We start from the raw sequence: 11355 nt of genomic DNA on the forward strand, positions 1-11355 counted from the left end.
AACGTTAATTAACCACGTTATTATGTACGTTAACAATAATTTTCTAGCTTGACGTATTAAAAAGTCAGCAAGAGACGGCGTGTTCCCAAAGTCTACATTTTTACCATTTAAACTGCATATGGAACATCCATCTCCCTTCATTCGTTTGCAATTTAAAATGTAAAGATGGCCCTTTCCAATATTTTACAATGTTAGTGTATATCAAGAACACAGGACCCTGGTAACATAGGGTTGACCCCTTTTTTGACTCATTGGGTTAAACTCTGAGGCTAATGCTAACACCTCCCAGACAAAAAGTTTGCATCCTCACATTTGGTGATGTAGAAAACATAAAGACAGAATTGTTCTTGTATTTTTAGATCACATTTTAAGTATGATAAGGCTTTAAGGATGGCTAACCGATGTGTTTGGCAAACGTAATGCTATCCCAGGTAACGTTGGCTGGGATTGCTTGTTGTTTGACAGTGTCAACTTTAATCCAATAAAGAGCAGACCAAAACTGCTAACATGCTAAATTCTGATTGCATTCAGGATCAGCACATGGATTTTTGACCTGTAATCCCACAAACTAATGTGTCACAGTCACGGCTGCGCCCCTGTTGTTCCTCGTGTTCCCCAGTCCTTCTACATCTTGCATGCCCCCACGTTGCTTCTCCGTGTGTCTGTGTCTGTGTGCTCTCTCACTCTCCGGGTTCCTGCTCGACCTACACAGCTGCCATTAACCTGCTTGTCACCTCTCTCGCTCTCCCTGCCTCTTGCAACACACCTGCCTGCTGTCAGCTCATCAGCTCTTCAACTTATCAACTCTACTCCCACTCGGTATCACATCCTAATCGCAACTGCTGTGGTAGTATCACTCTGCAGGCCCTGCTAGTTAAGTGAAGTTTGACACGTTGTGTTGCTGGAAACTATTTCCTCCTTGAGAACCAGGACATTCCGATGTATCATTTCAAAGTTAAAGCCCTTCAAAATCTCATTCATGAGACAATTTGTCTAATTTCAGATTCGATTTTAGAGGAAATGGTGCATATCGCAAGCGTCAAGAGGCCGTGTGTCGTCCCCCATGGGAACTTATTTCAGAATTATTTTTTTTACAGTAATCAGTGGTGAAAGACAAATATTTTTTTATCCTGTTTGGATTGTGCCAAGAATTGTCAATTTAAAAGTAATAATTTTGCAAGTCACAGTTTGTTGTAGCATGTGTGTGTGTGTGTAAGTGTGTCTTCATGTGCACGTTACCACAAAATTGCAAGAAGGCTTCGCATCTTGTGAGGTGTTAAGGCCACGCACACTTGGCGACGTTTCCACTTTATGATACTTGGAAGAGAAACAGAAACAACAAAAAGTTGCGTAACTCTTTGGTAGTGATTCAGTCGTCTCACTTTGAAAACTGGTGAGTATAAATGTGAGAAAGTCTTGTAGAAATGGGAGGTGATGATGATGGGAAATTTTAAACTTGGAAACTAGGCTGTAGTTAATCTTTAATAGAAGCTGAGGAAATGGAGGGAAAGAAAACATAGCCAGAAGGAGTTCAAGGACACAGCATGGACTTCGGAGAAAGATGTACAGCAACCATGATGCCCAGCACAAACACAAAGGCAGAATAGTCATATTATACATGAATCAAATTGCTTTTTTGGCAGGCGACTTCAAATACTTCAGATTTCTTGAAGGATCTTTGCTCAAACAACTTTTGTGGGGTTTAGTTCGGGGTTCATGTTCATTGTTGTCGGGGCCTTCCTGTGTTTTGGATGGACAAAAAGTTATACGCCATATCAAATACCGTGTGACAGCTTGAAACCTTCATTAAAGTCATAAATCTTGCAAGCTCAGTTTTCACAACAAGAGCCAAGAATTCATGCTGACCCTGATCCGGACGACTAAAAAAACTAGATGACGATCATATAAAATAAAGCATGTTTTTACATGTTTCTGCATGGGAGATTTGGGGAAAAAATGTTTCACCACTTGGGTGCAGAGTGGCAAACTGTAACCACAATCAAATTCCTGCAAGAGTTGAGATTTTGTAGATTTGTAGCAATCAACAACCCTCTCTGGTGCAAGAGAACAACACTGCTACGTTGTAGCATGCAGTTTGAGACACATCAGAAGAAGAAACATCGGGCCATGTCATTCTGCAATCATTTTAATCTGGATTGTTCTGCAAACAATGACTTACCTGCTGCCTGAATGGCCACCCAAAGAAGAGCCAATGTCAGAATAGAAAGCAGCTTCATTTCTCCTGAGATGAGAAGATGTGGATCTTGGTTTTGGATATGCGTGTGAAGGTGAAGTCGTTGAGTATTGTTTGGGACACCGGTGGGATTCACTGCCGGGAATAGAGATCTCAGAGGGAGGGAGGGACTAACGGTACTTTTTCTTTTCCTGTGTGAGTATGTATTCAGTTACACAACAAGTGCTTTCCCTAGAATAGACTGTATTGTTTGACAGCAGATTTTTTTGGTTTCTGAGCAGGTTCAATTTCAATCACAAGATCCCTGAGAGTGCAATCACAGTAATTATAATTTAAATTTGACACAAGCCCCCCCCCCCCCTCTCCCCAGACAAACATTTCATCCCAGACTGCATTAATTCACTCGCCATTAACTGCTAGCTGACCTTAATTCTCTGTCAGCCGGGCAATCAAGGCCAACAATCAAAAAGCAAAGTTCATTTTTCCAGCCTGGTGTAATCTACAGCTTTGTAACCTTTAGATTAGAGCTCCTATACATCAGAGCTTTTCTTTATCTGGTGATAAATTGTGGCGGCAGCTGTGGAGATCAAACCAAGTTCACTTCTCTTTGATGATATCTTATCTTTTATGGCTGCAACATTCCTGCAAATTAAGAGTAGATGTCTTGGGAATCATTTCCTGTTTTCACCCAAAATTGTCCCTCACATATTTGTTTATTTTTTAGAAACTTTGGGATCTTCACAAAGTTCTGTAGGTTTGAACTGCTTGGATGCAAACTATTTCAGTTTGAAGTGAGGTATTGAGCTGAAATAGTAAATATTTGTTGCCACTTGGGGGTAGCAGAACAAGCTGTGTACATAAAGTTATTGACAATCCTTAAGTTGTATTTGAAAAAATTGTTTTCACTTAAGGTAAACACAAAACAACATAAGCATCAATCCGGAGTTCTGTTTTTTTGAACCAACAAACACAAGGCTGACATTCAATTGCCTTTTAGCAAATTTTTGGTCTCCAAAAAGCCTAATGCTTCACAGTTTAGTACTTGACGATTTATAAGAATCATTTTTCTGCTGCTGCTACAAACAAAGTTGATCTGAAAGTTGAACTGAAATCGCAGGTCGCACAACCAAAATAAATTTGCTAAAATAGCTTAAAAATCTCTACAGCTAAGGGCTTTTACGAGTTTTTCCTATTACCAACAACCCCATTTTATCCACTGTTAATATAAGAATATTGATTAGTGCAGCTTTAATTATCTTAACAATTTTAATCAAGTAAATTAAGCATGAAGGGTTGTTATTTTTCGGTCCTAATAGGACCTACAGTACTGGAGCAGCTCACAATGTCACACTCACTGCTCACAATGTCGCACTCACTTGCTGTGCTGATAACATTCATTGCCATTAAGCCGTGACGAAAGATAAGGTTACAGCTACCGTTGAATGAAAACCACGAGGCTGCAAAATTATACCTCAACATGAACTTGAAGTGGCGTCATGTTTTCACCCTGTTGCACCACAGCACCGTAATCTCTATTATGGAAACAAGGAAATAGCAGCTCACACGTCAGCATTGTGTGCATCCGTTCCTGGAGAGTCCCACTTCTGTTACTATTTTACGCACGCTTGCTATTTTTAGCTCCTCAAAGGCTGTGGTATATAAATAGATTGCAACTGTAACCTTGAGCAAGAGGGGTTAACGAGAACATCACGTCATGAAGTTCACTGGACTAGCAGCAATAGAAAATAAAAGCCTCCAGGTTAAAAATATCCCTAAATGCTTCATTTATCAGTGGTTGGTTTTCTAACAGGAGTTGATTATTAACTGGTGTTTTTTTTAAAATAGTTCTTGAAATAAATTATGAAATTCTATGAAAAATACACAATTTGGTGCACATAAAGCTAAATCTGAGGCTTCTAAAAGAAGAGGACAACTGTGTTAGCCCAACATGTGGTAATATCATGAACGAGTTAATATTGATGCACCATAGTTTAAAACTTAAGCATCAGCCACACGTTTTGACATATAGTGAAATAATTAATGGACTTGAAGCATAGAATGTCAATGTATGCAACAATATAGTATTGTACTACATGTATAGTAGTTTTTGGCAGATTTGACTGAGCAAATTTGGATTAATTTAAAAAATATAAATAAAATGATTTTAGCTCTTTAGCTTGACGAGGTTGATTCTGTCCACATAAACTATATTTAACGTGGCAGTCTAACCATGAAGCCCACTAAAGGCAACCTGTTCATTTTGTATTGCATGTGAACTACTTGCCTTGAAGGTAAGGTTGTTTCATTTCTTTAACACTGGATAATTAAAGGGGAACTATATGTTTACATACCTCGAGTACAGCTACCACTGCTGAGTAAAACCTGATTTATTGACAGTTGGGGCTGAAGACTTCTGGGAGTGTGGAGTTAGAAAGAAACAACCTTACCACACCTGTGTCAATCTCAGAAGTTGAGTTGCTTTGTGGGTAATGAAGCTTTTATCTAAGAAAAGTATAGTTGTGCTGTCAAAACTCAGGTATTATATTGGCGATAGTATTGACACATCTCAAATGTAACTCATAAACTGCACTGTAAGCACATGCTGTAAAACAAGCACGAGCAACACTCATTCCCAGACTGAATTCAGAGGAAAGGTAGAGCTATTTTTAGAAAGGCTGAAGTCCACAAAAAATGTGACGCTTACTGTTATCTCCTGCCATCGTCAAAGTTTATGACTCGAACCTTCTATATCAAAGCCTGTCTTCCTGCAGTAAAACCATAGTGGTACTTCAGCAAATGATGTAACAGCATCTGCCCTGTAATCACTGTCACAAACCGGGCCGAACGGCCATGACAAAAAAGGGAGACGCCTTCAATGAAACAGTTGATTAATTATTTATTAGGTTTAAAGTAATATAAAAGACAAACATAAACTAACAGTGACATGTGAAGTCAGTCATTTCAGCAGTGTAAGTGAGTGGGTGCGTGTAAAGTGTATATGTTGTGTTGTGTGTTGTATAGTGTAGAAACAAACCATAACTGCAACAGAAACCAAAATGGGTGTCTCAGGAAGGAGCGAGAGACCAACTGCGAATCCAGAGGGTTTTTGTACCGAGTGCTCTGGCACACAGGGCCAGTGTTGCAAATAGCCTCAGGTGCTTCCACTCTGCCTGACGACCCTCTGCCACACCCACCTCCACACCTGCAAGGAAGGCAGCCAAACGAACAGGCAGAGAGGGTCGTCACATCACATGCAAGGCATTTTAATTGTACCTGGGTATGAAGCAATTAAAACATCTTTAATCCGAGTTATAGACAGTCGCATCACTGCAGCTCCTCAATAAACACCATGGCCCGATTATAATTTGTAACTTGTTTAAGCAAAAGTGCAGTTGAGCAAATTATCACAAACTAGTTTCCACACTCCCCAGGGCAGTTGCCCACATTACCTCGATGGTAATCCAGTTAAGTATTGATTTAAGGATTTGAATACCAAAAGTGTTAAATGTGGGCCTAATTCTTTCGACAATGCATTTCTAATTCAAATTATGGTTAGGACCAGCTTCGCAATAATATAGATGATAATACTTTTCAAGACAATCAAAGGAGAAGTTAAATAAAGTTTCTAGAAACACTGTAAGTATATGGAAGTTGTACTAGTTACGGTTTGGTTGGATTTTAACCAAGGAGTAATCTCCGCGTCTGAAAAGTGAAGCTAATGCTGAAGTGCCTTAAACCTGCATTCTTTCTAATGGCCATCAGGGGGCGACTCCTCTGGTTGTATAGAAGTCTATGAGAAAATGATCTAGTTTCTGACTTTATTTATTCCCTCAGTAAACATTGTAAACATGAGTTTATGGTCTCAATCTCTAGTTTCAAGTCTTCAATACAGCATGATGTTCATTTAGTAAATTATGGTCCATTTAGAGTCAAATGGAGTATGTTTTAGGGCGGGGCTACATTGGGAAGTCCCTACAGTGTTTGGTTGGTTTAAGCATGTTTTTTTTCGTTATAGTCTAAATTAGTATCCCAATTAATTTTACAGTTAATTACAGATATAGCTAGTGTTAGCTGCTGACGTTACCTGGTCATTTGGTTACAACAAGCTACACCACAACACAACTTTGTAAAAGGTTGATGGGTAAAAGATCATGGTTTGTGTTCAAATAAGTATCATTGTAGAAGTTTGGGATCAAAAGTCTACTTACACATAAAGGTTAGGAGAGCTGTGTTGTGACGGTTACAAGAATAACCACATTGTTAAGGTTAGGGGACGAACGTGGTCAACAGAACACCAACATTGACTTTCCACTTCACCAATTCTGTTTTCTAATGATTAATGAATCTAGAGGAAGAACAACTTTGACATAGAAGTTAATTAAGGACCACACAGCAGCGAATGACCTGTAAACAAGAATGGCATATGTCAGCAAGAATCATTAGTGAAACAACGTTTTCTGCAGGTTAAACAGTAGCCACGTGCCACGATAGTCTGATAACAGCCTTTGGATCTCAGTGTCACTGAAACAATTCTGATTGCATCTGACAGGAGTCGAGGGACTTTCTGCTCAATAAAAGTCGTCTGTTTGTCTTTCTGAACACATCGCTATTTTAAAGTGCTCCTGAGAACACTTCCTCACCTTTCAAACTATATTCACATGTGGACAGGTCACTTTTAGAGTCAGTCCTCTTCTCCAAATGTTGACACTGGAGTCGTCACTATGTTGAGGTTATCTGACCCGTAGATATCAGTGTGTGTCTTTTCTAAGTTGGTAAAAAGATACACTACACGAATCACCCACACACACACGCACACACAATGAGTAAATTCCTTTTGTGCTGCTGCAAGGGAGGTGGTTATTGAATAACTTGTCAGGGGAAGTTTAGGAAAGTGTACTCCTGCTATGAGAGCTTAACTCCATGGATGCTTTTGAACTGTGGAAATTATCATTAAACCAAAGTGAGGTTTTGCAATATTTTCTCATATTTGACAATTAACGTGATATTCAAATCCTTGCCAGGTTATCAGTACTTAAAAAATGTCCTTACTACCATTTCCAGCAAACATTAGCATTAGGTCAATGTGTATTGTCTTTTAATCTATTTTTAATGTAACAAAGTGTTTTTTTAAATACCTTTTTTTAAGAATTAGTCATTTCACTTGTACTTTAGTTATTTTGTGTGTGCGTGTGTGTTTGGGCTGTTGAGTTTATATTATCTTTACATCTCTGTGTTGGCTGCCTTGATGACGCTCTATTCTGCATCTTATTTTATTCCTCTTGTTTAATAATGCTTATTTACTGTCTGTTGTTTTTGTTCAATAGTATGAGTTTTGTCCTCTTTTCTGGATATTTCTAGTGGTGCTACACTGATAAAGGTGGTTGGATATTTCTAATCACTTCCACAGGCTACAAATGCCAATTTTCTAATACACTTCCTGGTCCCACTCGGAGGTGAGAACCAGGAGGTTTTCTGGCTCACTTCCACATTCTGGAACAATCACACATGTGTTACACTATCCTGCCAAACACGGGGAAATCCCAGAGACGCCCTACATAAGCAAGGCCGTCTCTGTCACACTCTCACTAAATCCCTCGAGGCGCTTTACACCACTTACTTTAAACCTCAACATCAACAAACTGAGACCGGTACAGCCAGCACTCCTACCATAAGAAACAATGGCAAGCAGCAAAGTTTGTCTCCTGGCAGTTCTGTGCTCCCTCGTCACCCTCACTACCTTTATCGGCAGCACACGCTCAGGTAAGTCTTCACTGCAAATCTTAAAGCTCTGACAAACAGTGGAAAAGTAGATTTAAGATTGTGTGGTTCAGAGTTAAAAAAAGAAGCTAAATTAACATATTTGTCAAAAGCTATATTTGTTAATGCTGTGTTCCCAGAATCAAAATGACGTGGTTGTCTGTATTTATTTATTTCTTTACAATTTTTGCAGCGAGCTGCTGCATGATGTACACCTCACGCCGGCTGTCATGCCAGCGTCTGATGGGCTACACCATTCAGAAGATCGTCAACTCCTGCGACATCAGCGCCGTTATGTGAGTAAATGATTTGATCTCATGCAATTCTGCAAATTCAGTAGCAACAGCAACACATGGAGCCGGCTGTAACGGGTAGATCCAGGTGGAAATATTAAGGAAGAAACAATAAATGTTTACTTTACAGATAATGTAGGCCAGGTTAACAATGGTCATAAATTATTCTGCAGACTATTTTCTTAATTAAAACATAAAGAAACTCCGATCACATGATTCTAGAGCACAAGGTGACGTGATCAAATGTCTTCTTCTGTCAGATTTTAGTTCAAAACCCCAAAATGTTCAATTTGTTTCAGTGTGAATTCTCATATTTGACATATAAAAAGAATATAATAGAATATAAGTTATTATAGTGATATAAAGAAATGTACTGCATGATTGTGTTACTGTGCAATCGCAGTTGCAGACTTACTTACAACTTAACTTACCCTCTAAATGTACCGAAAATAGAAATATGGCAGTGCACTCAAGTTAACAAAGCATGAGCGGGTTAGCTTGTGTGTCTAAATTGCACAACACTCCCTCGCTTGTGTTCCCCCGGCAGTTAAAGTGTGACCAAAAATCAATAATTTGCTGTAGGCAAGGATTGATTGCTGAATGGGCCTAACTAGCACAGGACCAGCAGCCCAAAGTGTCAGGGGGCACTAAGAAATGTTACTCGAAGAGATATGTACCAACCACAATGAGACTCAAGATGACCACAAGCAGACATATGGCAACAACACAGACACTCAAAATGACTATTAAAAGATGCAAAATGGCAAAAAAAAGGGGACAAATCAACCACAGACAAAAATAACTACAAAAAGACCCCAACAAATTACAAAGTGACACAAAACAACTACAAAGACACATTAAAAGGACCCCAAAGAGACACTATTCCACAACAAAAAGAGGCTAAACAACTATAAAGTTTGTGTCTTGCTCTTGTATAGGAGAGGTGGCTGCAGGACTCTGTGGACTGTCACTGGAGTAAATATGTCTGAGAGACACTGTGGGGTTAATACACAAACTAGAATGAGACCACAGGGAGGGGAACTGTTCCTCTCGTGTAATGAAGCACATTAATGTGTCTCATGTTTCATCATTTCCTAACCGTGTCCTGTTTTCCCACAGATTCCACCTTCCAGGCAGGTTCGTGTGTGCTAACCCTTCATCCAAGTGGACTCAGAGAGGGGTGAAATGTCTCGAGTGAGTACACTCATGTCCCTTTAGGGTGCTTAATGCCGTCTTTCCGTGCAATGTTTTTCATTTGATGCTCTAACCATGCACTAAACTAAATAAATGTTGTGTTTCCATTCTCCTGTGTAGTGAGAGGAGGAGGAAGAACAGTCAGATCACCGCGAAGAACACCACGTCAGCATAAGCTCTACAGAGCAGTTCATATCTGCAGCACATGACTCTGTTTCTTATGCACCCAAGAACCCTGATAGTCACTGTAATTAGATTTTTGTAAATCATTATCTTATATCTCATATTTGTTCTGTTTTATAAACAGCGAAGTGTAGTACATAATATACACAGTAAACGGTACGTTGTAGCAACAGATCACCAACAAAACAATTATGAAAACATTGTTTTTGAGAAGTATATACTGTATATGTATGTATATTATATATTTATGTTATGTATTGCGTGTTGCTGAACTCTGACATTTTGGGTCAGCGAAATGAAGTATGGAAGTGGGAAGTTTTGCTTGTAATTTATATTTTCAAATAATGTATTAAAATAGATGTTTGATAATACATGTGTATGTCTATATGTCCACACATTTTATACTTTCAAAACAACCTTTTCATTTATTATTTGAAAAATTACTTGAAATGAATTATTGAGTTTATTTTTATCTACTGTATGTAGAACAAGTATTTTAAAAAAAGAAATACAATCATCATATCTGCTGTACATTGCAAATTTGATCTTACTTTACAGTGCTTAGTCAATAAAAAGTCAGAATTTCCATCAGAGTAAAACTCAAAATCAGCACTTTAAAATATGCAGTCGACTCAATATAATAGTAACAATATTACGAACACAAGAGGATACAATTGGAAAATTATGCATTTGATATTAGACATTTGTCACAAAGTTTTTACCCAGAAGAAGACAATGTTATCCCGCTGATGATCGATTATGTAATAAAAATAACAATAATTCCAAAAAGCTGATTCAAAAGTGTCCAGGGACAACAGATGAAACACCAAGTTTAACATTTACAATATAAAAAAGATTAAAATAACAAGATTGTGTGCTGCTGGTTACACAATAATACAGACTGTATGATTTCCCCCCATAATCAATGTAAAGCTTTTCAGATTATACATTTATTTTTACAAATTGCTTTTGCCGGTTTTCTAAGCGACATTTCTACTGATTACCGGCCAGTTGCTTCATTTCTAAATAATGTAAATGACCATATATACAGTACAAGTTATCGTGACAATGTGGCAACATGTTTTGAGCGAAATGAAACTGTGCATATGTCAATCTGTTGCAGGTTAAAAGATTGGTAGTATCATTGTATAGTTTTAAAAAATGAATTTGAAAGTGATTTATGATTTTTATCAAACACAACTAGCAAGTAGTGGGACCCAAACACAGATATTTTATTTGTCTAAAGTATTTTAGATTGGACCAATCTGTTGTTGTTCAGTTCTTCTTTTTTTTTGTTAGACCACAGTATCTTATTCTGTTCTATATAATATTTATAATGGCATCTGTCATTATCAGATCACTGCCCTATTAGAGGAGCTCATGATGGAAAAAGTAATTTCACTCGTACTTAGTCATAACTTGGTCTTCCAGTTTGGTTGTATGGGATCTGACTCCTCATTTTCCATTTCAGTTAGACCATTAAGATCAGCTGATCAAGATGGTATTAAAAAGTAATGAGGGGAAACTCCTTCAGATACACTTTATGGCAATTTTGTGGTAAAACAACCCAACAAATTCCAAGAAGACTCCAACAAAGTCCACTGTCTGTAAACCTCGAAGGATTGTATTTCCATTCCATCACGGTCCGTCCACCACATTGAGGAGGAACTGGTCCTCACCAAGGTCTTCTCCGGTCTTCAGAGCCTGGCGGAGTTTCTCCCAGAACAGCTCGGG

The 11355-nt window shown here is 38.4% G+C and overlaps 1 protein-coding gene across 1 annotated transcript; it reads left to right on the forward strand.

Moving 5' to 3' along the window:
• Positions 1-7797: 7797 nt before the first annotated feature.
• ccl20b (chemokine (C-C motif) ligand 20b) lies at positions 7798-9931 on the forward strand. The gene is made up of 4 exons (XM_031850509.1): positions 7798-7954; positions 8145-8247; positions 9364-9438; positions 9559-9931. The coding sequence occupies exons 1-4, from the start codon at positions 7873-7875 to the stop codon at positions 9611-9613; spliced, it is 315 nt and encodes a 104-aa protein (XP_031706369.1). The 5' UTR covers positions 7798-7872; the 3' UTR covers positions 9614-9931.
• The last annotated feature ends 1424 nt before the right edge of the window (positions 9932-11355 follow it).

The sequence above is a fragment of the Anarrhichthys ocellatus genome, unplaced genomic scaffold (genome assembly GCF_004355925.1).
Source record: "Anarrhichthys ocellatus isolate YVR2014 unplaced genomic scaffold, GSC_Weel_1.0 scaffold10, whole genome shotgun sequence".
NCBI classification, from domain to species: domain Eukaryota; kingdom Metazoa; phylum Chordata; class Actinopteri; order Perciformes; family Anarhichadidae; genus Anarrhichthys; species Anarrhichthys ocellatus.